Source organism: Mastomys coucha, unplaced genomic scaffold, assembly GCF_008632895.1.
Source record: "Mastomys coucha isolate ucsf_1 unplaced genomic scaffold, UCSF_Mcou_1 pScaffold4, whole genome shotgun sequence".
Classification (NCBI taxonomy): Eukaryota; Metazoa; Chordata; class Mammalia; order Rodentia; family Muridae; genus Mastomys; species Mastomys coucha.
The window spans coordinates 55,615,422-55,641,972 of record NW_022196910.1 but is presented as its reverse complement, the minus strand read 5'-3'; the positions used below and the strand labels follow the sequence as shown (position 1 = coordinate 55,641,972).

Below are 26,551 nucleotides of genomic sequence, written 5' to 3'. Positions count from 1 at the left end.
CCCCCCCCCCAGCTGTATAGCATAAAATCTTAACATTGCATTGTGCATATTTGCTTTATCTGTGAACTAAGGCAAGGGCTTTTCCCTTCCGTCCAGGCTGCGGGTATCTTAGACCAGTCAAGTAGAGAGTTAGTAGGGATATGGTTTGAGAACCAGTAACCTATAGTTTCTACATCACCAATGATCGGCAATGCCTTTGAACACCGGAGACAACTTCTGTCTCTTGTCTATTAGGCATCAATAGAGCACCTACTATATGAATATGTCAAGGAGTAAAACACAGTGCCTGCCTTTCAGTTCCTGCAGTCTCTATAGGAGTAAGGATTATAATATGCTGCAATAGGTGGTGGTAAAGGCATCTCACACTCCTAGCTCCCTTAAAATGTTTAAAATAAACGGGTATGGGGATTGGCAAGGTGGTTCAGCAGGAACCAGTATTTGACATCAAGCCTGACAACCTGCGTTCAATTCCCAAAACATCCACATGGTGGAAGGAGATGACCAACTCCCGAAGGTTGTACACATGCATAAACACACATACATACACACACACACAAGTAAATACAAATATACACAGTTGGGGAGTGATGTGTAGCTAAGTGGCTCGGTGGCAGAGGGGTTCAATCCTGGGTGTATTTTTCATTTTATTATAGTGCTGGGTATCTAACCCAGGCACTAACTTCCCACATATGATAGACCCAGCCCCTTTGCATTTAAACAGAAACTGAAGGCCCTTCTCCCAGTGCTTCTCCAGCTTGACAATCATCTTGGGCCATAGGACATCTTTTTCAGAGGTCCTTGAGCCTTGAACTAATTCTGGGTCTGATTTCCAATAATACAGAGATATGTAAGATAAATATATTGTGTTTATATGATAAATCAAATTATAAATATATATTATATTTTATATATATGGTTCATGGGCAACTTCCAAAATTATTGAAGGGTCCCACTCATACTTGTAGCCCATAGCTTTTTGTACTCTATTCAGGACCACCTGCCTATGGAGTAGGGCCACCCACAGTTGAGCTGGGTCTTCCTGAAAAATTAAGTTAATTGCAATCCTCTATAGACATACCCACAGATCAGCCAATGTAGACAGTCCCTCATTAACTCTCCCTAGGAGACTCTAGGTTGTGTCAAGTAGACAGTTAAAATTGTCAATGCTAGGGTCCCATTCTTACTCACAGCCCATAGTCTTTTTGTACCTGGTCAGCATTCATGCAGTTGTGCTCAATGAAGACTCTCACCCACTCTCTGGAGCATGGAAGTGGGCTTGGAAGACGGACCTTTCTTACCTTAACCCCTAACTTTGTTTCTTCCCCTCCCACAACCAGCTTCTGAGAGCCAGAATGGGAATGGACTGAGCACCCAGCCAGGTCCTGTTGGTGGCCCCCATCCCTCTCACACCCCCTCACATCCCCCCAGCACCCGAATCACTCGAAGCCAACCCAACCACACGCCTTCCGGCCCTCCTGGCCCCTCCAGCAACCCTGTCAGCAACGGCAAAGAAACCCGCAGAAGCAGCAAGAGATAGCAAGAGATGAGTCCTCTCCTTTCTTCCACCACAACCATGACCCAGGCGTCTCTGCCAGAGAACAAGACAGTCTCCTATTAGGCTGCTGGCTTTGGGATTAGAGGGTGAAGTAGCTGTGTTTTAGCCACTAAATTTCCTTGGAGGGGTGGTAAGCGGTGGCCTAATCCACCTCAAACTCACGTACCCCCCCCCCTTGTCCTGCTGATGCTGTCTGTCCCCTGGGATTCAGGGTCCTCTGCCTGCCCTCCTTTGGAAAAGACAGTCTGTTTTTTGTGTGGGATCTGAGGGTCTAACTGAAATCCCTCCTTCCTAATAAATGTACCCACTCATTCTGGACTCTGTTTCTCTCATAGGAAAGAGGTTAGCGGGTGTGCACTTAGGGAACTGTAGTGCCCAGGCAAGGAGGCCTTGGGCAAAGCAAGCCTGCCCCTTTAAGGTAGTGTCCCTCCCCTGCCCCCTCCCTGCAGGTGACCCTTGTCCAGCCTGCCTGCCACAAGAAGGCTGGGTCCCCCCTTCCTCTGCGTGTCTTTTGTGTCTCCTGTCCTGCCATCAGGTAATGCTAACCCCAACCCCCTGGACCACTCACTCTGACCCCCTGGTTGTAAGCCAGGTCAGATGTCAGAGGGGAGCCCTGTTCTGGCTTCTTTTCCTCAACAGGGCTTCTTCTTTCTTGTTCATTGATTACAGAACTGGGGGTGCTGACAGTTAATGCTTGCCAGAGTGGGGAATCAGAGCTCTTATGCTTCCCAGGGTGGGCATCGCTAAGAAGTCTCTTTCCTGAATACATCTGGGATTGCCACTTAACCTGCCTCCCCCTCTAACTCCCAGTTTAGGGACACCTTGACTCAACTCTCCAGGGAATGTGGGGATGGGGTTGGAAACAGATGCAGCTAAGGACCTCCATGAGGAGGTCCGTCAGGAGAAGGCCTGCATGGCCCTGAGTGGGTTATGGGCTATATATTTAAGAGGAAAAGCTGAGCACAGGTGCTTAACCATGTGGCTTCCTCAGGGCAGAGGGTGGCCCCTCCCCAGTCAGGGCCCAGCAGAGACTGACTTTTGACCCCCCCATCCCAGAGACCAGTGAACCATTAACTCCTATATGAACCTTCCCACACTTGCCCCACCCCTGACTCCACCCCAAAGCAGGTGGGCTAAGGGGAAACCTATCCATTTCAGCCCTCTATGTGACGTGGCTTCCACTGCATCTGAAGGCTGAGTGAGCTCCCTGACTCAGAGATCTCTTAAGGTGCACAGTAAGGCCTTCCAGGGACCTGAGGTGACGGCTCTCACACTGCCAGTAGGGGTGAGGCCCTGCACGTGGGGGGGGGAGTAGGGAGGCGGAACAAGGTTGAGAGGTGGGTCTTGGGGATCTGAGACCAGATGTAAGGAGAGCTCTGGAGTCAGGAGGCTGCTCCAGAAGGCAGAAGGGCAGGGCAGAGGAAGGCAGAGAGGCTGCAGGCAGACTCAGTAAGCGGTGGTAAGTGTAAAAGCATCCCCAGCTCTGAGCTGGGGAGCAGAAGCCCTGACCCCCCTCCTCCTCGTTCTAGGGTACAATCTTCAGGATGTCCCAAAGGACATAGACGTCAGAACCAGAGCCTCTAGCCCATAGTCCTAGTGATGGCGCCCCCAGTGCATCATCTGCTGGCTGGCCTGTGTGTGGGGGTGGCCTTGGGCTGGGTAGGAGGCTCAGTCCCAAACCTGGGCCCAGCCCAACAAGAACAGAACCACTACCTGGCCCAGCTGTTTGGTCTATATGGAGAGAATGGGACACTGACTGCAGGGGGCCTGGCTCGGCTTCTCCACAGCCTAGGACTAGGCCGAGTCCAGGGGCTCCGTCTGGGACACCACGAGCCTCCAACTGGGCGGGCTGCACCCACAAGTGGCGACAATTTCACACACAGGTATTAATCTCTCTCCCAAACAAAATGTGACATCTCCTAGTTCCACTCAGTGTCTGCTTAGGCTCCAGTTGCCCAGTGCTGGTTTTTTGGGACGAATCCCCAGAGTTACAAGTCCTGTAGCACCAGTTGCTCACCTCTATTGGCTTGATTTCTCCTCCAGATCAGTAAAGTCCTTGCTCTCATTGCTCTTTGTTCCAGGCTTTGGGCTTACCCCGCCAAGCCCACAGCCACTCATTGTAGCCTCTCCTATGAACGACAGCTCTCAGATCTTCCCAGGACTGACTGTAGTTGCCTCTTCTTCCCAAAACCTCCCAGCTGACAGCTCAGGGCAGGTGTCAGGGAACTTGAGTGAGTCTGACTTGCTAATTCATCTAATATAGGCTTCAAGAACTGGAGCTGAGTGTGGATGTCTGGGCAGGAATGCCTCTGGGCCCTTCAAGTTGGGGTGATCAAGAGGAGTCAAAGGCCCCTGACCTGCATGGGTCAGGGCCCTCGGGCCTAGACCTCTTCCAGAGGCTTCTGCTGCTGGACCATTCGTTGGCTGACCATCTGAATGAAGATGTAAGTCTGAGTCTCTAGACAGGGAGAAGGAGCCATGGGAGTACGTGGCCTGAAGTATTTGGCCCTTAGGGGGCTTGAAGTATGTGAAGAGTCAGTAAACAAATCCTATTCGGTATTTGGATGTTATTCTAATGGTGTAAGATGTTCCCTTTGGCCCTTTGGTGTAGGCTGACCAAATTGAGGGGTGTCACTTAGCAAATGCACAATCCAGGGAAGTATCTCAGGGTTAGGCTGTGGAGAAGTATCCTGGGGATGATGGTATGTCCATCTAAAACAGTCCATTTGTTCCTTGCTCTATAGATACAAGGTAGCAGACAAAGCTGCTGACCCTGAGATCAGTTGGCATGCCCCATCAAAAGAAGCACTCCAGCCTAGGCGGAGTGTTGACTAAAGATGGACAGCATGTCAGGTTTCTTGTCTAGTGGCCAAAGTAGCTCATCACTAAAGTAGCACATCATCCATAAGGAAATTCTTAGGGCACAGGAGGGGGTGACAGCAGCGCTCTCTAGCAAATTAAGAAATGTATGTCGAATACTTACATTGGATTGAATTACTCACCAGGGATTAACACACATTAAGTTCCCTGTCCCCTTTCTCTGATGCATGTGCCAGTATGAGCCAAGGGGACCCTGAGAGAGACCTGGGACTCTACAGAAGAACAGATGTCAAGACTTGGGTTGTAGTTCACTGTGACTCCCTAATACATGGCCCTCCCCTCAATCCCCAGTGTCTGAATGGCTCCCAGCTGCTGGTCAATTTTGGTCTGAGCCCTGTTGCTCCTCTAACTCCTCGTCAGTTTGCTCTGCTGTGCCCAGCCCTGCTTTATCAGATTGACAGCCGTGTTTGCATCAAAACCCCAGCTCCAGCACCTCCAGGGGATGTACTTTCTGGTTAGTGGATGAGTGTGGTGGGCAACACCCTGCATCCTGGTAGAGCAGGTCCCTTGCTAAGGAAAGTAGCTTATTGGGGTCCAACCTCCCTTGAGCGTATCTGTGTCCATGTTGTGCCTCTGGACCAGGCCTGGCCTAACTTTAGGCCCAATTCTTTCCAGCCCTGCTTCACAGTGGCCTGGCAGTCCTGTTCCTCAGCCTCCCTGCTCCCCTCTCTCTGCTGCTGCTGCGGCTCCTGGGACCTCGTCTGTTGCGGCCTGTGCTGGGCTTCCTGGGGGCCCTGGCCGTAGGCACTCTCTGTGGGGATGCCATGCTACACCTGCTGCCACACGTATGTGAACCCCCATCTTCACAACCTGACCCCAGTAGTAACTGGCCATGGAGCTGTGTTTCTAGCCATAGCCCTTGTCCCTCTCCCACATGTCCTGACCCCTCACCCCCAGGGTTCAGCCACATCTGTCTTCTACTAGGATGCATGAATAAAAAGCTTGCTGGGAGGAGGGGATGCTATTGGGTTGTAGGGGTTTCCAGGCCTGCCCTGATCTACTCTCTAACAGGCACAAGGAGGGCGGCACACAGGACCTAATGAGCGAGCAGAGGAAGATCTGGGTCCAGGGCTGTCAGTGCTTGGTGGCCTCTTCCTGCTCTTCGTGCTAGAGAATACGCTAGGACTTGTGCAGCACAGAGGGCTCAGGCCAGTGAGTGACACCCTTTTCTTCTCCTCCTGCCAAACCCAGAGTCCTAGCCAAGCCAGGAGGGAGGGGCAGCATGTGCTTCTGGTCCCTGGCCACCTGACCAATTGCATAGGACCTGTCCACCTCTGAGTAGGGATGGGCCCCTTAGCACAGACCTGGGACTTCTGGCCAAATGGCTTGTTCTCTGCAGTTCCTATCAACATTAAACAGAGAGAGATGCCAACCTGGGAAAGGGGTGTAAGTCAGAAAACACTGTCCAGGTGCTAGCAGTGGAACCAGGTGTTCATCTTCCCAGCTGCTGGGCTGGTCTCCCCTTAGCCCGTGGCCCTGCTACCTCCTCCACCAGGAGGGATACCCTCCCATTTCAGAGATGCTGCAGGAACAAAAGGGATCTTGGAGAACCAAACCCTGACCCAGAGGATGGCAGTGGGATGGTCCTTCGACCCCTACAGGCAGCTTCAGGTGACTAGCAGAGAAAATGAGCTCATCATCAGCCTGTAGCTCCCACTTACAGTCACCAACTCTTGACCTGGTCCCTTTTGCTGCAGAGCCAGAGGTTCAGGGCCAGAGGGAGAACAGCCAGTCCCCATCATCTCCAGCCCCTCCTGGGCACCAAGGCCACAGTCATGAGCACCAGAGTGGCAGTATCGCATGGATGGTCCTCCTGGGAGATTGCCTGCACAACCTCACTGACGGGCTCGCATTAGGTTTGAGGCCACAGACACAGCGGTGGGAGGCAGGGTTCTGAGCCAGCAGGGGTAGGAGAACTCACAGGAAGGTGGGAGAGATGAGAACCAGAGGGAGCTCAGCCAGCCGCTCCTAACCTTCTTCAAGAACATCCTTCGGCTCTGCCGCTGACAGGTGCTGCCTTCTCCGATGGCTTCTCCAGTGGCCTCAGCACTACCCTAGCAGTCTTCTGCCACGAGTTGCCCCATGAACTAGGTAGGAGTGGCACCAGTGGAGTAGGTGGGTTCCAGAGAGAACTCAGAGGTTGGCAGGTGACAACACAGAGGGGCAGCTCCGACTTACCCTCCTTTCCTGTGTTCTCCCCATAACAGGTGACTTTGCTATGCTGCTTCAGGAAGGGTTGCCCTTTCGGAAGCTGCTGCTGTTGAGCCTCATTTCTGGAGCCCTGGGACTGGGGGGTGCAGCCCTGGGGGTGGGGCTCAGCTTGGGCCCTGTCCCCCTCACTCCCTGGGTGTTTGGGATCACCGCTGGGGTCTTTCTCTATGTGGCCCTTGTGGATATGGTGAGATGTGGGTGGATATGATGAGATGTGGGGTAAAGCACACAGACAATTTAAGGACAGTGGGCAGGTGGCGTGGAGAGGGGTGATTCAGTCTGTCCATCTCCACCTCTTGGCCCATGGCCCCATCGGAAAAAAGTACCCAAAGGTGGGGGACTGCTGACACTGTACCCTTTCTTGTGTCTTTTGGGTTTTTTTTTTTTTTTTTTTTGGTTTTTCGATAGAGTTTCTCTGTGTAGCCCTGGCTGTCCTGGAACTCACTCTGTAGACCAGGCTGGCCTCGAACTCAGAAATCCGCCTGCCTCTGTCTCCCAAGTGCTGGGATTAAAGGCCTGCACCACCACCGCCCAGCTGTTTTTTGTTTTTGTTCCCCACCCCCACCCCCACTCCTGGGCTTTTCTCTTGTGTCAAGGGGGCATTGCATGGGGCCTGATGGTGTGTACTGTTAATCCCATCACTCAGGAGGCAGTGAGTTCGAGGTCAGCCTGGTCTACAAAGTGTTGCAGGCTAGCAGGGCTAGACAGTGAGGTAAAAAGGTAAGTAGGTCACAGGTCAGAGCAGCATCCTGACCGTCTGTCTTCCTTGCAGCTGCCAACCCTGCTCCGTCCTCCTGAGCGCCCGCCCGTGCTCCATGTGCTGCTGCAGGGGCTGGGGCTGCTGCTGGGGGGCAGCCTCATGTTTACTATAGCCCTGTTGGAGGAACAGCTACTGCCCATGGTTCCTGATGGCTGATGTGGACCAGTGGCAAAGGATCCAGGTTGCCCTTCCTTCCCCCCACCACAGGAATGGAGGCGGGACACAGGGCCAGTAGGAGCAATAGGATTTTAATAAACAGAACCCATCCCAAAGCCATGACTACGACAGTTGTACTTGCACCAAAACAGCATAGAAAACCAGGGTGTGGTGGGAGAGCTCAAAGCAGGTTTGGGGAGGACAAGCGTGGGGGCCTGGAGGATGTGGGGTGCATCAGTCTTCAGGGATAGCATTGTGCTTTAGCCCAGGTGGGGGAGGGGCAGGGCAAATGCACCAAGGTCCCCATTTTTCTGCTGCCCTCAGCACCCTGGGGATGCAGGTAATCTGGGCTTTATTGCTGCCCACCAGCATTAAACACCCCTGACCCCAACACTAGCACCACAGGTGGATCCAGGACAGGGAGAAGGGCAGGAATGAGGAAATTGCTTAGAGAAAGATTCAACTAGAATCCAGTGAATTGTGCTCAGTTCTCTTTACTTCCTACAACCGAGTACATGGGTCACAGGGTGGAGGGTGCAACGGGACGGGACATGCCCCTCCGTGCCCCACAACACGCCTGCACACAGGATGGTGGTGTCTGCAGCATCACAGGTCATGCAGGGCATGGGGAAGGGGTTCACACACACATAGATGCCCACAGCGGGTACCAGACAGAGAACACCCCTGAATATACACAGCTGTACATGGGGAACCCCAGGCCCCCCCCAACCCTCTCCCCTGTCTTGCTGTTCCCCAGCAGGCGAACTGTATTGCTTTGAGAGAGCCACCCTGGGGCTGCTCTGCCAGGCACCCTCCCCTCCCACCCACCCCTATTTTGGCACATCTGCAAGACACACGGCAGCGAGAGTAGGCACCCTCCCTCCCAGGCTTCTGTGGCTCAGAGTTGGGGAAGGGGGTAGGAGATACCATCCTCCATCTTTCCCCTAGCCCTTCCCAAACCCTAGCCAGACCCACTCCAGCCAAACCCACCCCCATCCCGAAACACACACACATACAAAGCTGAGCTATCCAGGAATACGAGTGAACAAGATTGTCCAGGATGGGAGCTGAGGCGGGAGGAAGGGCTGGAAGCAGAGACCCCACCCTGGCACCTGGCTTGGGTAAGACTGGCACAACAGCTACTTTAGTGCAACTGGAGGGACGCCCAGAGTGAGGGTGGGGACAGGAGGGCCCAGGGAAAGGGCCTAGCAGGAGTGAGCGAGGGCCAAGGGTCGATCCTCTCGTCACCCGCCACCCTCAGCCCTCCCAAATGCAGTGACAGTGCCCCCTCACACCTACATGGGCAACAGCAGCCTCGAAGTCAGTACCTTCAAGTAATTCAAGGAGCAGACCCTCCCCACCCCAACTCCCTCCTATTTCTGGGAATTTGGTCACTTCTCTACAGGGGTTGGGTTGGGAGGAGGGAGTCCCCAAGTCAGACCCTTCTTTCTCTACCTCCCTCTTCCCAGACCACGGGGCTTGGTCCTCAAAGATTCCTCACCTCTGTCCTTGCCCAAGCTAGGTTAAGGCCCAGAGGGCCAGAGCCACCACAGACGGGAAGAGGCTGCTCTGCTCCCGCCCTTCCTCAAACGGTAGGGTTCAAACTTGATAGGGTTCAAACTTGGCGGCAGGATGGGGCCACCCTGGCTGGCCCTGGAGAAGGGTTAGGGCTAAGGTCTTGTAAGGCTATTTTCCTTTGCGGTGGGGAGGGGAGGCAGGGATGAACATTGGGTGTGGGGAGAGGGAAGGAGGAAGGGGCCTCCCCGCTGGAGCACAGTTACTGGAGTCTTCAACAAAGAAACACTCATGTGCATAAATACACAATGTGCATACTCCCAGCCCGGCAGCCTGGCCTCACCCCGCCTCTCGGGACCCCTTCCAAGACCACAGAGAGGGTTTTGGGGGTACAGTTGTAGAACCATTCACTCAGGCCCCACCCTTGCCACCCCCGGCCTCTTCTCCCCTTCCAGTCCAGGGAGGAGGAAGGTGCTTGGGTGGGCAGACAGCGGTGGAGACAGTGTTGAGTTTTCCTTTGGTTACATATTGAAGGCAAAGGTGAGCTGGACTCTTACAGTCAGAACGGATAGGGGTGAGGAAGAGGAGGGGCCATGGCTGGGGTTAGAGAGGGAGACGGGCCCTCCTCAGCCCCTCCACCCCAAGGAACACAAGTCTACGTGGGGTGGCAGTCCCTCAGTCTCATGTTTCCCACCCCCCACAGCACCAAACAAAAGGAGAAGCCCCCTCCCCCAGGGGCAACTCCCCACCCCAACCTGGGCTGTACATTCAGTGGTTTTCAGCAGTCCTATGGCTCAGGGGGCCACGGGTGGGGGAGGTAGCCCGTCAGTCTCAGAGTCTCAGTTGGACAGTGGCAGTGACCAGGGTCTGTTGGTCCATCCTGGGACCCACAGTTTGTGCCATTTGTTTTTCTGAAGTACACAAACCTACCAAAGCCACCGCCCAATCAGAAACATCCCCCCCAAAATCAGAAACTAAAAACTGGCTCTTTTCGTGTCGCCCTCTGTTTCCCTGTCTCCTATGTAGCCCTCGCTCTGCTCATCTCCTTTGCTGGGACCGCGGGCTGTCCCCAGGGTCCTCACGTAAATAGGCCTTTTCACAAAAGTGCTTATGACTTGAAGCAAGTGCTTTAGAGCTGCGGTGGGGAGAGGGGAGGGGGAGGAGAGGGAGAGGGAAGAAGGTGTTCCCTCCCCACCCAACCCCTAAGATTGGGGGGCATTCTGCCTGTTTTACTTCTCCACACCCGTTTAAGTCAAAGAGGTTTTTTTTTTTTTAAGAAAAAAAATCTTAACATTAAAATAAATATGCAGTGGCCATGAGAATGGTCAAAATGCTTCAAAAAACACTAGGGGCTGGGAAGCCCGGGCAGGCGGGGTGGGGTGCGGGATTTCCTTTGGCATAAGGACAGGAGGCTGCTTGTCCTCCAGGCCTCCTCACAGCCACATGAGGAGGGACAGTGGACCCCTGCCATCTGCCCAGCATTGCTGACAGTGTGCCCAGGACAGCAGGGAACAGACAGCCACCAGAAATCTCATCTAGCAAAACAAAATGGGGCTCCTGACAAATCCTCAGAGTCTCCTCTGTCTGTCATCACCAAGCATTGATAAAGGAGAACACGACCGACCAATACCCCAGTCACCCTGGGGAAAGCTTCCCTGCTCCCCATCCCCCACCACCTCGTTCCCAGCACCAAGATGAGAGGGGAGGGGCAAGATGGGAAGATTTTAGGAGAGAAAATTGAAGTTAGGGGAGAAGCTTTGCAGAACCAGCAGGGTGGGGGTGGGGGCGGCAGCCCTTAAGAGAGGTCACATTGATTGTCGTATAGGGAAGGAGAGGGCATGAAGGGGTGTGGGCAAGAGGGGCATTGCAAGGCCCTTTGGCTTTGAAAACAAAAATAAAAACTAAAAGCTGCACAATCCTTCTCACCAACAATGGTCATCTGGAAGCCTTGAAATGGGTTAGGATCTGAGGGTTGGGGGCATCAAGACACAGATAAACAGGGACCATGAAAAGGAAAGATTCAGACAAACACCCCAGGCTTCTGGGAACCAGCATGAGGTATGGTGCAGGGTATCTGTCAGGAGGAAGGGCTCCCTGGGAAGGCCCCTCTCCCCTCAGCTCACCCCTGGCAAGGGTGGCAAGACATTCAAGGGACAAAACTGAAAACTGGGTAAGAATGTGGGTGACACAAGTGTGGGTGGGAAGGAGGTGGAGGGATCCCCAGGGGAGACCCCTGTACTGTGTAAACGAAGCCCATCCAGTTCTCAGTTCTCAGGGGACAATACTGATGGCAGCCAAACTGGGCAAGGATGCACTGTGGGGTGGAGGGGCAGGACCTCTATTCAAGTTCTGTGTCTTGGCCCCTGGCTGAGGTATTGCGTGTGAGGAAGGGACACTGGGTTATGGGATTGGGTCCAACCGTGCAGAGGCTCACCAAGAAGATGGACAGGGTATCTGAAGGGACCAGGGCCAGATGCAATGCTACATTTGAAGAGAACACTGCCCTCCCCATTCCAGCCCAGTTTGGCTTCTCGGGTACATTCCAGAACCTTATCAGTGCAGCGTCTACTCAACCATCTCTCCCATGCTGGGAGGGAGGGGGCTGAACTGAGCCACAGTGTCTGTCTGTTGCTCCCTTGACCAGTGCTCTCCCCCCACCCAGGAGGAAGGCCTGCTTCCCTAACAAGAGGTCCCCACACTGCCCCTGCCATTCCCACCATCTTTGGCTTCATATCAGGAGTGACTGGGCAGTGGGTACTCTCGGACATGACAGAAGGTAGAGACAAACACAGCATAGAAAACTCTGGGGCTGGGGGACACAGGAGGAAGAACATGGTCCCTACCTCCAATCACATGCAAACACATGCCTGAAACACAGGACACATACTAGGGCTGGAGTTTTGAAATGGGCAGGATATTAATTTGTTTCTTCCCCTAAAGAATAAAATGCTTACTTAAAAATTCATGACAAGCCTCAAAAATTCAAGGAGAAGAGAGCCAAGGAGGGAATGGCCACAGGCTCCCCTCCCCCAAAAGAAGTTAAAAGAAAGAAGCAAGGTTAAAGTGCGTGATTAGGGGGCCAGGCCAGAAGTGGGAAACAGGAGCAGGCTGAGGGGGCAGAAGCAGCCCTTGGTTTGCACATGAGGAGCCGAGGGAGAGCGCAGGTTCTGGGCCAGGTTCAGTAGTTGCTGCTTCAAGTGTTTGCATTTGAATTTTAGGGGTGATAGGATATGGGGGGAAGCTCTAGGCCCCAGTGCTAAATACCCTTCCCCCTCATCCTCTAGCTGCCCCTGAAGGGGGAGGGGGACACCCCCAGAGTGCTCACACAGTACCAGAAATTAAGGCTTCTCACTGCTGCAGGGATGGAGGGGCCAAGCAGGGAGGCAGTGATGGGTATGGAAGAAGAGGAGGAGTCTGCCTGGCAGCAGAGGTAGGGGAGTGGGGCACAGAGGAGAGAGGGAAGAAAGAGTTGGGGGAGCTGGCAGCAAACGGGAAACAGAGATGGAGTCAAAGGAGGGAGCCAGGCATTTAGCAATCATTTTGGGACACTTGGCAAAAGGGATTGCCCTGGGGGTACCAAGAGGCTAGGGTGCTCCCTGTAGGTCCCAGACCTCTGCCAGGCCAAGATGGTATGGCAAAGGGTAAGCAGGGGCTCCCCAGTGCGTCCTTCCCTCTGCCCTACCACCCAGTCGTGTTCTCCTTTAAAGTGCCCTAAATGTTTAGACTTTTTTTCTAAATAAATAGAATAAGATATCAAGCCACCGGCAGGGAGAGGGACACTGGAGGGGGCTACTCTGAGTAGCAGCCATCTAACCCAATGGCGCCGTGCCGCTCCTGGCTGTAGGGACAGGAGGCCCCATGAGGCAGTGCGCCACAGCCACCCACCGTCTTGGCGGCTGCGATGCTGCAGTTCTTGAGCAGGCTGAAGCTGAAAGGACTGACGGTGTCCTTGGGTGGGAAAGGCTTCATGGTGGAAAGGATCAAGGCCAGGCAGTCTGCCACATCTTTGTTGGGAGCGCAGGCCAGTGCTGGGGTGTGACCTGTGGTGCCAAGGGGGAGAACTGCGGCTCAGGGTCCTGTATTCCAGTCCCCACCTACCTTTCTAGGCCCTGAGCTCTTTAGGCTGTGGAGGGAAGCCAAGGGAGGCAAGCACCCACTGTAGCCAGAAAACTGGGTGGCAAGGGTCCAGGGAGGTCCAGGGCAAACTCTGGGTGCAGGTTTGAAAAGGGCAGCAGACTAGGGTGTGTGGGAAGTTTTTTCTGACCCTACCAGATCCACCTAGTTCCATCAGATGCCCTTGTGAGACCCAGAACACTGGTGATGTGTCCCTGTTCTCACCAGTTCTCCTGGGAAGAAAATCTCATGTATAACAAGGTTAACCTCCTGAAGAAAGTCCCTGACTCCACCCACCTTCTTCATCCACAGCCAGCACTGTGGCCCCACGACTCAGCAGGGCCTGCACCACAGAAGCCAGACCGTTCCGGGCAGCAATGTGGAGAGGCCTGAGAAGAGAAGACAAAAGAAGGCACACAGAGTAGGGTGCCAGGCTGTCCTGCCACCCCAAGGTGGGTGACCAGGACACTGAGCCCCTGGAGGACAGGCTGCCTTCACCCACCTGCCTCCCCCAGCCAGGAGCCCCTTCCCCGGGCACTCACATCTGCAGCGCACTGTTGGTAGCATTGATAAGGCCAAGGTCTTGGGTTTCTGCCAGAATCATGAGGGCACATTTCTCATGGCCCTGAGGAAGAGGAACAGAAAGGAGGCACTTGGAACAGAAGCCTAACAGGCAACAGGGTAGGCACTGGGAGGGAGGTGAGCAGACACACGTTAGCCCTGATTTCTGTTTCAGTCTACCCTGCACGAGTCCCGCACTGTACCAAGCCCTGGCCTCCACGGCACTTCCTACTGTACACAGTACCTTGCTACAAGCCAAGTGAAGGGCAGTGTTCTTGTTCTCATCCAGCACAGTCAGGTCTGCCTTCCCTCGGTACAGCAGAAATTCTACAAAGAAGACAACACAAAGACTCAAGTCTTCCTGCAGAGCGGCAGCCATGCCACTCACCACCTTCCTGCCATGGCGAACCCTACGCACCCACAGCAGCAGTCTGTCCATTCTCAGCGGCTGTCATGAGCGCAGTGCGGCCAGTGTGGTCAGTGGCATTCACTTCGGCTTGATGCTGCAACAGCATCCGGAGCCCAGAGACATTGTCCGCGAAGGCAGCGGCGTGAAGGGGGGTCCTGGGGGGGGGGCAGAGTAGAGTGAACAGGGATGCTCTTCTGTGTGGGCAGAAGCCAAAGCCAGAGGGTCTGCCACTCACCGTCCCTTGGCGTCTCGGCTGTTCACAATCTTGGCACCCAGAGCCCCCAGCAGCACCTCTGTGGTGCTGTCTTGGTTATTAATCCTGAGTGGGGAGGAGGGATCATCAGAAGCAGGGAACTAGAGGGCCTCCCCGCTCTCAGCCCAGGCCAGCACACCAGGAGTGGCTGATTCAGACGATGCTTACACTGCACAGTGCAAAGGAGTGAAGGGGTTTCCCTCCATGTATGAGAACGGGCTGTGTTCAAGTAACAACTCCAGACAATCTTCATGTCCTGGGCATGAGGAAGAAAGTGTGGTGAGGGTGAGAAATACCCAGAGCCTCCATCTGCTCTGACCTGTCTTTGGCCCTCTAATCTACTTCCAGATCCCCTCCTACAGCACCTGTCCCTATGCCTGTCAAAGGTCCCACTAGTACCAGTGTAGGAGGCCCAGTGCATGGGCGAGTATCCGCTGTAATCGACACCAGCATCTAGGGGGTCTGTGGAAAGGGCAGCCTGCAGCAGAGTCCGCAGCACTGCAGTATGGCCACAGGCTGAGGCCAGGTGAATGGGTGTGCGGCCCTTAAAGTCTCGGCACAGTACAAATGCATCATGGTCCAGCAGGGCAGCCAGGCAGTCCTCGCAGCCAGTCACTGCCTGTAGGACACACAGAGGTGAAGGTGGTAAGAAGCCACTCTTTTTCCAGTGCCTAGCTGCGGGGGGCTAGCCTAGGAGCAACAACTACTTCCAGAAATCCACCCTTATCTCTACAATAATTCTAGCGTTAGGGAAAAGCAGCAACAGTCCTGAAAAACCAGTCAATCCCGAGGTTCTTGGAACAAAAGCCAGGCACACCAGTAGCCTCAGCTACTCAGAAGGTTGAGGCTGGAGGATCAGCCTGGGTGACATAGTGAGACCCCTAAAATAAAAATGTCTGCTGGGAATAGTGTAACAGCACACCTTAAATCCCAGCACTTGGAAACTATGTGAATTTAAAGCCAGCATGACAGAGTTAGTTCAGAGCCCGCCAGGACTCTAGTGAGATTCCGTCTATAAAAAGAGACAGAGGGGAGAAGAGAGGGAGGGAGGGAGGGAGAAAGAAAAAAAGGAAAAAGAATAAGAGACCAGCCCTTCCAGGATGGTAGCAACAGAGCATGTCTGTAGGTAGAAAGCACAGTCTGAAGGGCTAAGCTAAGATGGGAGATAGCTAGTGTCAGCAGGAAGGGATGGCAGGCATTCATCCCAGAGCAAGCGCAGATCCAGTAAGACCCAGAGACAAATCCTATTCTCCTCACTAGACACTCTTGATGGCCTGCCACTGGTGGGTCTTATGCTTCCACCCAAGACCTGCCTGTGAGCAACCTCATTCCCAGCAGCCTGCTCACCCCACGGTGGAGGGCAGTGCGGCCCCGGAGGTCAGCAGCATCAGCCGTGGATCCCTTCTCTAGCAGCAGATGTACACAGTCCACATGACCATTCATAATGGCCAGCATCAGTGGGGTTCTACAGAGCAAGCAGGACAAAGGAGGAGGTTCATCACTTCTCAGCTGTTTGGCAAGGACCAAGTAGAGAAAGGATGAAGGTCTGGAAGAGGGAAAAACAGATTCCATTCCTGGCCCACACTCACTGTCCATAGGCATCCATGACATCTGTGATGTCAGCTCGCTCCCCACTGTCAATCAGCAAGTGCAGAGAATCGGTGTGACCAGAGGCAGCTTAAAGAAAAGGGAACTTTTGTCAGGACAGTCCAGGAGGGCAGGAGGCAGGTCAAATCTGCTTAAGGCCAAGTCTGTGAAGGCCTAGGCAAGGAAAGACCTGCAGGTAGGAAGCTACTAACCAATGCTTGAAGCTCCCCTCCTCTTTGCCCTGACACACACCCAGCTCCACTGCTCAGGAGGATTTGGCAGTGGTTAAAGGGCTCACTAACCAGCAGCATGTAAGGGTGTCCACTTGCGTTTGCGCTCCTTGATGAGGGCAGAGGCACCGTGGGCCGTCAGCACCTCCACACATTCAGTGGAGCCTCGCTCAGTGGCCAGGAAGAGCGCAGTCCGGCCCTTGTGGTCCCTTACATCCAGGTTCACCAGCGTCTCAGCCAGTGTCTTCAGGGCTTCACAGTGACCATTGTAGGCCTGCGAGCAACCAAGAAACACACATAGTGACTGCTGTAGCAGCCAGTCACTGCCTGCTACAACCAAATAACATACACAGTGACCGTTGTAGGCCTACGGGCAACCAAGAAACACAGAGAGTGACCACTGTAAGCCTGCGGGCAACCAACAGGCACACATAGCTAAGGACATCCCTCTTCCTACTCTATTGTTGGGACCCAAGGGAAAGCTCCAGGTCCCACAAGTTCCTTGGGCTCCTTCCAGACAACCTGCCTGTCACATCCCAAGAATGTAGAAACAGGGCTGGCAAGATGGCTCAGTGGATAAAGAGCTTGCTCTGCAAGTCAGATGACCTGAGAGTGCCATCCCTGGAACCCATACAAAGGCAGAAGGGAATCAGCTCCATGAAGCTGTCCTCAGATCTTCACACATACACATGGTATTCACCTGCCCCCCCATCATTATATATGCACATAGTCACACTAAAAAATAAAAAAAAAACCTATTCTTTTAAAAGAACACAGATGCAAAGACAGGATCACAGTGCCAGCGGGTCTAGGAGTGTCAAGTCAGAACAAGAAGGAAGAGGAAAAGATGCTGAACTCACAGCTAAGTGCAAGGGGCTGACTGGAACTGTACTCTCCACATCCTCCAAGCAGTTAAAGGACATTTCTAAGAGCTGCAATGAACAGGTAAGTACATGCTGAGGTTCTGGAGCTTATAAGACATTAATCCTTTAATCTCCCAATTCAACTGTACCCACCCGATTTTGTGATCCTGCCTCCAGCCCTATCCTTCCTCCTTATCCCCCAGGCCAGGTCCCCCATACATACCAGTTCGAGGTTCTGTCTGTTGCCATAGGCGGCTGCATAGTGCACAGCTGTGTAGCCCTGCCTGTCCCGCAGGGAGGGGTCTGCACCATTATCCAGTAAGAACTCCAGACAGCTGGGGAGTCAGGGACAGACTGTGAGGCTGGGATAGGCTTAGCAGCCCGGCAAAGGTGCAGCTCTGGGAGAGGCAGATGACAGGGACAAGGGAGGCCCACAGGCCATCTTCTGCTCTGTAGGATATCTAAATTCTATTCTCCAACCCTAGCTCTGGCCACATATGGGCCGCCATCTCCAACACCATCCTGTATCCTCTGTACCCTCTTCTAGAGAATGTGGCTCCCAGCCTTGCTGGTAGTCGGATATGCTCACTCCAACCTCCAAACATAGCAAGCCTCATCCAGCATGCCTGCTTCTCCACACGTGGCAGAACAAGTCCGCCTCACTGTAGACTCAGCCCACCCATGCTGCTCTCCTCTCCGGGGCCCTCCTGACCATCTGCCCTGCTGGTTCTCTCCTCTCCAGGGCCCTCCTGACCATCCGCCCTGCTGGTTCTCTTCTCAATACCTCAGTGTTCTCAGTATGCCTTGTCATAGTACAGGATCCCATGCCATCCAGCATTTACCATGTACTGAATGCTGTGTGCTGCATCTCATGTATGTCTGTTTACATACCATTACTCTCAGATCCCCCACTGGCACTGAGAAAACGGAAGCAGAGAGGATAAGGAAACTTCCAAAGCCACAGAGCTGAGCCTTTTTCAAGTTTTTTTTTTTTTCCCTTTTGGTCTCCCTGTGTAGCCATGGCCCTCACTATGCAGACCAGGCTAGTCCTAAACTCTCAGAGATCCATTTGCCTCTGCATCCCAAGTGCTAGGATTAAGGGACTACTACTATCCCTGGATTTCCCGTTGCTCTCTGACACACTCTCTTATAGCCCAGGCTGGATTTCTCATTGCTTTCTGACACACTCTCTTATAGCCCAGGCTGGATTTCCCGTTGCTTTCTGACACACCCTCTTATAGCCCAGGCTGGATTTCCCGTTGCTTTCTGACACAGCCTCTTATAGCCAGGCTGGCTGTAAACTCTGTTCCTGGATTTCTCGTTGCTTTCTGACACACTCTCTTATAGCCCAGGCTGGCTGTAAACTCACATTGTAACAAAGAATGAGTTCCAGTTCCTGCCTCTGTCTTCAGAGGATTAAAGGCCTGTGACACCACGCCTGCCTCTTTTTTATTTGTTTGTTTGTTTTAAATACAGGGTCTCATTATATAGCTGTGGATGTCATAGAACTATCTATGTAGATCAGGCTGGCCTTGAATGAGATCATCTGCCTCTACCTCCCAAATATGAGGATCAAAAGTGTGTGCCATGAAAAAAAAAGTGTATGCCATGATGGCCAGCTCTTTTGAAAATAAATTTCTGAGGCTGGTGAGATGGCTCAGCAGTTAAGAGCACTGACTGCTCTTCCGAAGGTCCCGAGTTCAAATCCCAGCAACCACATGGTGGCTCACAACCATCCATAATGATATCTGACGCCTCTTCTGAGGTGTCTGAAGACAGCTACAGTGTACTTGTATAAAATAAATAAATAAGTCTTTAAAAATAAAATAAAAATAAATTAAATTTCTGAAGTATAAAATTTACAGAAAGAGCATGAAGATGAGAAGAGTTAGAGTCTGTGTATGTCTCCCGCTCAGACCCCCTTGGGAAGGTTCTTAGCTATTCTCCCAATGGACAACTCAGGGTTGCTTTTTAAACTTAAACCTACATATATATATATTTGTGTATGTGTGTGCAGGCGTGTGTACATGAATGCTCACTTGAGTATGTGCACATGTGTTTGCACAAGTGTCGACCCTCAGCAGTTAGTTCTCTCCTTCCATCACCTGAGTCCCAGAGATAGAACTCAAGTCATAAGGCTCAGGAGCAAGAGTCCCTCCCCAGTAAGCTATCTGAAGGCCTGATGATTGGTTTTAAGAAGGAAAAGAACTAATTGTAATCTTCAAGTATTTGAGATATGTTCTTGCTGTGTAATCCATGCCTAGAGCCTCCTGTAATGCTGCTGGGGGGGGGTGTCTTACTTTATTTTTAGGTGAGTTTTTTGCTGTTTGTGACAGAGTCTTACCCACAGCACGAGATGTACTGGGATTTAACCCTCCTGCTTGCTCCTCTCAGCTAGAGGACACAGGCAGAAATCAACACACCAGGTGCTTTTCTACAAAGGGTAGAAAAGGGTAGGTAGCTCAGGCTGGCTCAAAGTCTACGAACAAGGCTGTCCTTGGATCCTGAGCTCTACCTACCGTTTGATACTTGATCCTCACCTCCTAAGGGCCGGGCTTAGGATGTGTGCCACCAACCACACCCAGCTGGTGTTTTTAGATTTTTTTGAGTTAGAAATTCACTATGTAGTCCTTCATGTCCTAGAAGTCACAGAGAAGATCTTCCGCCTCTGCCTCTCAAGTGTTGGGATGGAAGGTGTGACCAGCAGGCCTGGCTGTCAGCTTGTTTAATAGTTTACTAAAGCACAACTTCAGTCATAGCAGTGGTTTGATCTCTAGGCAAATATTCCTGAAGACTTCTGGTTGTCAAGTCTTGATGTTGGGAATGGTTTTAACGCTGTACTCTACAGTGAAATTCCCCACCACCAAAGCCTCAGAGTAATTCATCTGTTCTGTTTCGTTTTGAGAGAGAGGGGGTCTGACTGTATAACCCTGGCTGACCTGTAACTCACTGTGTAGACCAGACTGGCCTCAAACTCCTCCTCCCGAGTGCTGAAATGAAAGTCTGCATCACTGCACCCGGCTTAATTCATCTTTTCTCCTTAGTACCAGCTAAGAGGAAGCTGGTGTCCTGCCTGCCCAGAATGAACAAGATCATTCTAGGACCAATCCCTAGCACTTTAGCATCCAGAACACCTGGAACATGAATGATAAGCATTCAGTTAAAGCAGCTCCGTGTGTGTGGCTTCCCCAGCCTTCTAAAAAGCTCCCTGTTCCTTGAGGAGAGGAGCTGCATCTCATATTTGTCCTTCCCCACACATTCCCCACACTGCAGTCTAACGGACCAGCCGGCAGTGGCAGTGGAGATTCAGGATGGGTGGACAGATAAAAGGGCCAGGGTGGCTCTGTGGGGAAGGCACATCCTAGTGGCCTCTTTAATACTCACAAGAAGGCCTCCTTCCTACGGGATTCCTTCAGTAGCTCATCCTCTTCAGCATCATGGCTGGAAGCAGTGTGAGGTTCCGCTCTGACAGAACAGAGGAAAAGAAGTCAGGACAGCTCAGGGAGGTGCGAGGGATAAGAAGCAGCCAGGCAGGAAGGAGCCTCACCTCCGGTAGGTGTCAGAGGCAGCAGCATAGTGAAGGGGAGAACAACCCTTACAGTCGGCCTCATTGACGCCAGCCCCCGCTGTCACCAGCGTCACTGCACACTGGTAGCTACCATTGGCAGCTGCATAGTGCAGTGGGGTCCTGGAGAGCATGGTGAGGGACAGGTAACAGAGTCAGGGACAGATATGAACACCAGATGTGCAGTAAACAGGTACATATAACATTCCCCTTGCTTAGGCCCCTCTTCCCATGGCGTTCTCTCTGACCAGCCATTAGCTATATGCACCCCAGCATATTAACCTACCTTCCAAATTTGTCTCGCCTTCTCAGGTCAGCTCCACTGCTCAACAGCAAATTAAGACATTCAACATTCCTAAAAGACAGCCAAGAGGTTAGTGTGAAAGCCTTGAAGCATAGCCACCAATCCAGGGTGAGGCTGAGAGGACAGAACTGAACACTCTGACAGTGATTATTTTCATTGTTCAAGGGCAAGGAGCCAGGCAGACAGTGGGGACCCACACCCCTGCTCAGCTCTCAAGGCCGAGGGAGAAAACGCACCCTCCAGAAGCAGCAGCATGAAGACAGGTGCGGCCAAGGCTGTCAGGTGTGTTGATGTCAAACCCAGCGGAAAGCACATGCTCGTTGCTGAGTGAAGATACGATGCTATACAGCTGACCTAGAGGGGCACACCAGCCACATTGCACCCAGGATCCCTGTGCTACCGTCCCATCACCCAGCCCATCAGCAAGTACCTGAGGAAAGAAGCTTCCGGCAACAGTCAGAGAATCCAAAGAGAACGGCTAAGTGCAGGGGGAACATGTCGTGGATACCACGCCTGGGAGGAGGTGGACAGACTGTTACAGAGCTTCTGTGGCTACCACCCCCTAGGAGTCAGGGTTAAGAGGGACCCCAGATACGCCTTTAGCAAGCATCTTTGAACCTCTGTGTTTGATGTGGTCCAGAAGTGGGGTCAAGGGTCCTCACTCACCGGGCAGTATCTGCGCCATTGGTCATGAGAGTGCTGATGAGCAGCTCGTGTCCATAGCGAGCAGCCACGTGTAAAGGCGTGTTCCCAAATTTGTCAGCACAATCAATCTCACTACCTGAGACAAGGATACACACATAACCCAGGCATGCCTCAGGCTTAAGTCCTTTCACACTAGTTAGTGATCACTTAATAGCTAGTGCTATTGTGTGTTGGATTGATGTTAAGCATTCTGCATGCATTGTTTGGAAGCCTTAGACCGGGAAAGGCAGAGTTCCAAATGCCTATTCTGAGCTGGAGAAGGGGTGAGGAGGAAGGAGGTTTCTAGGGGTGAATTCTTTGGAGGAAGTAAGCACAACGTTTCTGAGTCCTTACCATTCTGGATGAGGATCTGGGAACGAGTGAAGCGCCCGTGGATGGCAGCCATGTGCAGGGGACTTTTCCCTTCTCTACTCTGTGGGAACATGGTCGTAGTTATTAAATGTAAAGTGCTTTACATACATGTATATATGTGTACATGCTTTACATACATACATGTAAAGTGACTTTTAGTAATACATCAATGAGGATGGAAATGTTATATGGACACCCCGGCCACATTCTTAAGTCCTAATTACCCTCAAGACCAATGGGTGATTCCCCCAGGAAGGATCTAGACACAGTAGGGTATATGGCACCCTCTCAGGTACCTGGTAGTTGACGTCAGCTCCATTATTGACTAACAGCTCAAGACAGAGCGCGCCATTGGTGGAGACGGCTGCCACGTGCAGTGGTGTGAAGCCCTTGTCATTCGGTTGGTTGACATTGGCTCCTGCATTCACGAGCTCAACAGCCACAGCATCCTGGCCCAGGTAGCAAGCGATGTGCAAAGCTGTGTTTCCAAAAGCGTTGGGCTCATCAATCTGGATTTCCAGGAGTGAGGGTACAGATTGTCAGTTTAAATAAAGTCGGAAGTAGCCAGCTAGCCTGAGAGTCCTAGAAATCCGACTGCCTCCAACCCCTTCGGGCTTCTAATCCAAAACAATGACCACACCGTTATATGATGTAAGCCTTATACAGACCCTTTCCCCATTCCCTTCTAGCCTCCCAAAAGTGTACCAATGCCCAGCATTCCCAACCTCTAGAACAGACTTTGACCTCCAGCTCCTTGTCCTGCCCCTAGACCCAGTGTCAACTGCTCTGACCTCAGCCCCCATCCGAAGCAAGTACTTCACCACTTCAATCTGGCCACTGGCTGCAGCTGTGTGGAGCAGCCCGTAGCCCTTCCGATCTTTACAGCTAAGGTCTGCTCCACGTGCCACCAGCAGTTTCAGGACCTCTAAATGCCCTATGAAGAAAAAAGAAAAAAGGAAGGAGGGAAGGAGGAGGGGAGGGAGGAAGGGAAGGAAGAAGGGAGAAGGAAGGAAGGTGAGAAGCAGGCAGGTAGATGGTGAACCCCAAAGCCCTAAGCTCCACCCAAAGGCTGAAACTCCCTATCCCTGTCCTGGGGAATCCTCCTTTTCCTACAATGTCTCTCACCTAGAAAAGCTGCCCAGTGCAGTGGCTGCCGCTCCTTTTTATCGCAGACATTCAGGCTGGCTCCCTTATTCAGGAGCAGGTTCACTGTCTATATGAGGATATAAAAGACACAGGACAGGTTATGCCCTCAACCTACCAAAGTAGAGAGTACAGCCTCTGACCTCCTGAAAAGGGAGACGCACTTGGAATCTTCTCCCTTTGTGTTTGCAGTGTTGGGGGTGAGAGCTGACAGCTAACGTCTCTGTTCTTGAGCAGAACAATCAGGAGGAGCAGAGCTGTGGAATCCAGCAGGCACTAACAAGATGCCACTGGATGAAAAAACTCAAGGGGTTCTTCAGGTGCTTGCTGACTCTCAAAGTCTTATGAGTCTATAATACTGTCACTTGGGCAGGATGACTATCAGGATTAATTGGAATACAGAGTAAGTTCAAGGCTGTAAAACGTAAAAGGAGGGATGGAGATACAGGTGAATAGTCTATCACTTGCCTACCATTGCCAACACTAGAGCAAAAGAATTTCAATCTATGGATTCAAAATGTAGCTCAGTGACACAGCCTTTTTACCAAGCACGTGTAACACACTGTTCAATAAAAACTCAATATAAGCTGGGGATGCTAGCCCACTTTAACCTGAGCACTCAGAAAGCAGAGGCAGGTGGATCTCAGTGAGTTCAAGTTCAAGGCTGGCCTTGTGTACATAGCAAGTTCCAGGCTAGCCAAGTATGCATAGTAAGACCCTATCTCAAAAACAAACAAACAAACAAACAACAACCCCCCCCCACGAAACCCTCTGTTTAACGCAGTCATCCCTCTGGTGCAGGAGACCAAGTGTCTAACTGTCTGAGCTACTCCTGCCCAGCAGGAAGCACATAAGGAGTGAGGAGGAAGAGAGAAGGCTGTGCCTAGACTGGAATGTTCCTCACCTCAAGATGCCCACTGTGGACTGCGTGGTGAAGAGCACTGCGCCCACTCCTGTCAGCCACATTGAGGCTGCTCAACAGGGGTGCCAGAGCCTCGGCACACTTGGTGGCCCGGTTGGCAGCAGCCACATGCAGTGGTGTCTGCCACAGCTTGTCCCGGGCATTCACATCCGCTGAGTGTGCCAGCAGCAGCCCCAGCACCTTCTGTGGAGGAGCAAAGGACAGGAGAAGACAAAGGGTAGATGGTAGCAGGAAGTTACATAGGAGGGCAGAAGGAAGGGGCTGGCATGGCAGCCAGTCCTCCTTCCTAGCACTGTCTCTCTTCGTTTCCTTTACACACCTAGCCTTTCCAAACCTGAGGTTGTTGGAGCTTAAACTTCTTTGCTTTGCTGAGGAAATAAAGGATCTCTTCCCGAAGCCACCTAGCATCTATCGCCCTCTAACCCAGCTCCCAAAAATCTCCACTCACACTTACATCCACCCTAGGCAAATCCACACATCCCCAGGCTTACTTCTAGGAAAAACAAATGCTCCCACTATACTGCTGGCAAAAATACCCTTCTCCTTAGCCCTTCCATAGACACCAAAGTCATATCTATAACCCCAATAAACAAACATAACTGGATCCTTTCCAAAATCCTATGCTTCGGTTAAACATATCCCACACCATTCCCCCTGGCCTCAAGCTTTCTCCTCCTGGGGACTAGAGCTAAGGAAATGATGGAAGATCAAAGAGGCCTTTCCCTTCCTCTTTGAGGCTGATAACACCTAAGCAAAGGACTAGCAAGAGTTTGGGCCCTTAGGCAGTCATCAACTTAAATGTTGCTTGAGGGGCAAGGACACAAGAATCGCCACTCCCCACTCCATCACAAGGAGAGAAATCTCAGTGGACAGAGGGGGATCAGACTTAAGGTGGCCCCCAGGGAGGGATGAGTCACTCAGGCCTGGCAGCCACCCCCCCACCCCCCCACCCCCCCCGCAGTCTGCCAGCCCAGTGTTAAGCTCTCCCTGACGTCACATCAGCTGGCAGCACTCAGCCCCCCCTTTCACCAGCCAGTTCTAGGGGCAGGAAGGAGAGGCCAAACTCTGGTCTCCTCCCTGTGTGGGGCAGAAGAATCTGTGGGGCAGAGAATTGAGCTCTAGCCCTCAGCCTATCCTTTTTGAAAGGTAGGATCCCTACCTCATTTCGGGAGGCAGCGGCACGATGAAGAGGGGTCAGCCACAGTGTGTCCTTAGCGTTGACATTAGCACCTGTATGGACACAATTTCCTGTTTTGTTGGGATTTGAGGAGGGGGAGGGAAGGAAACCAGTAATCAGAGTGGGGAACCTGAACGGCCAGAAAGCCATTCTTGGACCAAGCACCAGCAATCAATCTTCGGATCTAAAAAGACTTCTCCCCCCCCTAGGTGCCGCACCTCCCAGCTCCTCATTTTTACCTGACATCAGTAGCAACTGGAGGATGGGGACATCGCCTACGTAGGCAGCAGCATGCAATGGGGTTCGCCTCTCTTGGTCCTGGAAAGGCAGAAAAGAGAAGCAGCTGTAGAGAGAAATTATCCTGAAAGCCAGTTCAAGTATGTGAGAACTCCAAACCCTTTCCTTCCTCTAGTTTCTGCAGGGTCTTAAATCCCAATACCGGGCTTCAAAAGCCAGCATCCCGGGAGGGTGGAGTCAGGGCTACTCCTTCCAGGAGGGGTGGGGGCGCTGCAGACCCTGATGATGGAAAAGCGAACACCGTTTTCTGGGCATCCCCAGAACCCATGGTCGGTGCTGCATGCCTGACCAACCTTAAATGCTGAGCAAGCTCCCATTTCTGGGTAGAAAGAGCTGCAGTTTCATCAGAGCAGAGGAGAAACGGAGCCGCCCCACTTGTGGGGAGGGGTCCCGAACACCGGAGCCCGGAATCCAGCTCGCCATCCTCCCTGCTCCCAACTCACCAGTACATTGATGTTCTCCTTCTGCGAGAGGAGGGAACGCACTTCCTCCACATCTCGGCTAAAGATGGCCTGGACCAGGGGCGGCTGCAGGGAGAACCAGCTTTCAGGGAGCGGGCCCGAGCCACAGCGTTACCGGGAGGTGGGGGAGCACACAGGTTGGAGGGGGGCGTCGCTGGAGGGGCTCCGCTACAGGGGTCCCGGCTGCAGCGGATTCCGGCGGTGCCTCCACCGGTCGCCAGGCCCCCAAGGACACCCACTCCGCGGAGGGGAGCACGGCGTGGGGCGCGGCGGGAGCCGCGGGCACCCCGGGCTCGGGCCCAGCCTAGGCCGCACATCCCCGGGCTCGCGTGGCGGCGGCGCCGGGGCCTGGAAAGAGGAAGTGGGGAAGGGCGGGAAGGCTGACCTGGTCCGTGATGCTGAGGATCCCCATGGCCCGGCCCAGGCTCCGTCCGCATCGAGCTCGCGGCGGCGGCGGCGGCGGCGGCGGCAGCGGCGGCGGCGGTGGCTCCACCGGGGACACGGGGCGGCCCAGGCGGCGGCTGCGGCGGCGG

At 52.9% G+C, this 26,551-nt stretch overlaps 3 protein-coding genes across 10 annotated transcripts in view; 2 read left to right on the top strand and 1 right to left on the bottom strand.

Annotated features, from left to right (window-relative positions):
* Nabp2 (nucleic acid binding protein 2) overlaps nucleotides 1–1,866 on the top strand; it is a 10,906-nt gene extending 9,040 nt beyond the window's left edge. For all 6 annotated transcript variants that reach the window (XM_031350276.1, XM_031350275.1, XM_031350277.1 and 3 more), the window contains one exon: nucleotides 1,338–1,866. In XM_031350276.1, the coding sequence (XP_031206136.1) occupies nucleotides 1,338–1,537 (200 nt within the window). In that variant the 3' untranslated portion in view covers nucleotides 1,538–1,866. The remainder of the gene's footprint in view (nucleotides 1–1,337) is intronic.
* Nucleotides 1,867–1,977: 111 nt separating this feature from the next.
* Nucleotides 1,978–7,674, top strand: Slc39a5 (solute carrier family 39 member 5). Of its 3 annotated transcripts, XM_031350267.1 has the most exons (13): nucleotides 1,978–2,090; nucleotides 2,225–2,288; nucleotides 2,714–2,840; nucleotides 3,085–3,438; nucleotides 3,819–3,999; nucleotides 4,727–4,889; nucleotides 5,051–5,220; nucleotides 5,447–5,587; nucleotides 5,953–6,046; nucleotides 6,133–6,291; nucleotides 6,446–6,526; nucleotides 6,643–6,833; nucleotides 7,419–7,674. In XM_031350267.1, the coding sequence occupies exons 4-13, from the start codon at nucleotides 3,155–3,157 to the stop codon at nucleotides 7,560–7,562; spliced, it is 1,608 nt and encodes a 535-aa protein (XP_031206127.1). In that variant the 5' UTR covers nucleotides 1,978–2,090; nucleotides 2,225–2,288; nucleotides 2,714–2,840; nucleotides 3,085–3,154; the 3' UTR covers nucleotides 7,563–7,674. The 3 variants fall into 3 exon arrangements, with proteins under 3 accessions (XP_031206127.1, XP_031206126.1, XP_031206128.1); XM_031350266.1 differs by lacking the exon at nucleotides 2,225–2,288; XM_031350268.1 differs by lacking the exon at nucleotides 6,643–6,833 and having other exon boundaries at nucleotides 1,978–2,840.
* On the bottom strand, nucleotides 7,641–26,538 carry Ankrd52 (ankyrin repeat domain 52). Its single transcript, XM_031350265.1, has 28 exons — nucleotides 26,404–26,538; nucleotides 26,001–26,084; nucleotides 25,500–25,578; nucleotides 25,243–25,313; nucleotides 24,066–24,266; nucleotides 23,144–23,231; nucleotides 22,810–22,952; nucleotides 22,315–22,527; nucleotides 22,001–22,079; nucleotides 21,629–21,743; nucleotides 21,393–21,475; nucleotides 21,199–21,316; nucleotides 20,945–21,013; nucleotides 20,641–20,781; nucleotides 20,478–20,558; nucleotides 17,317–17,428; nucleotides 17,091–17,162; nucleotides 16,303–16,504; nucleotides 16,003–16,090; nucleotides 15,761–15,878; nucleotides 14,813–15,032; nucleotides 14,582–14,669; nucleotides 14,396–14,479; nucleotides 14,170–14,315; nucleotides 13,996–14,078; nucleotides 13,733–13,815; nucleotides 13,488–13,579; nucleotides 7,641–13,117 (listed from the first exon to the last, which is right to left on the bottom strand). The coding sequence occupies exons 1-28, from the start codon at nucleotides 26,428–26,430 to the stop codon at nucleotides 12,867–12,869; spliced, it is 3,231 nt and encodes a 1,076-aa protein (XP_031206125.1). The 5' UTR covers nucleotides 26,431–26,538; the 3' UTR covers nucleotides 7,641–12,866.
* Between the last annotated feature and the right edge of the window lie 13 nt (nucleotides 26,539–26,551).

What these genes read in the sequence shown, in the direction of transcription:
- Slc39a5 (XM_031350266.1), top strand. Translation starts at nt 3,155, where the DNA reads ATGGCGCCCCCAGTGCATCATCTGCTGGCTGGCCTGTGTGTGGGGGTG. An exon ending in CGAGTTGCCCCATGAACTAG is followed by an intron (nt 6,527 to 6,642) that starts GTAGGAGTGGCA and finishes TCCCCATAACAG; the next exon opens with GTGACTTTGCTATGCTGCTT. An exon ending in ATGTGGCCCTTGTGGATATG is followed by an intron (nt 6,834 to 7,418) that starts GTGAGATGTGGG and finishes TCTTCCTTGCAG; the next exon opens with CTGCCAACCCTGCTCCGTCC.
- Ankrd52 (XM_031350265.1), bottom strand. Translation starts at nt 26,430, where the DNA reads ATGGGGATCCTCAGCATCACGGACCAG. An exon ending in CGTAGGAAGGAGGCCTTCTT is followed by an intron (nt 17,429 to 20,477) that starts GTGAGTATTAAA and finishes CTGACTCCCCAG; the next exon opens with CTGTCTGGAGTTCTTACTGG. An exon ending in GACACCCTTACATGCTGCTG is followed by an intron (nt 16,091 to 16,302) that starts GTTAGTGAGCCC and finishes CTTTTCTTTAAG; the next exon opens with CTGCCTCTGGTCACACCGAT.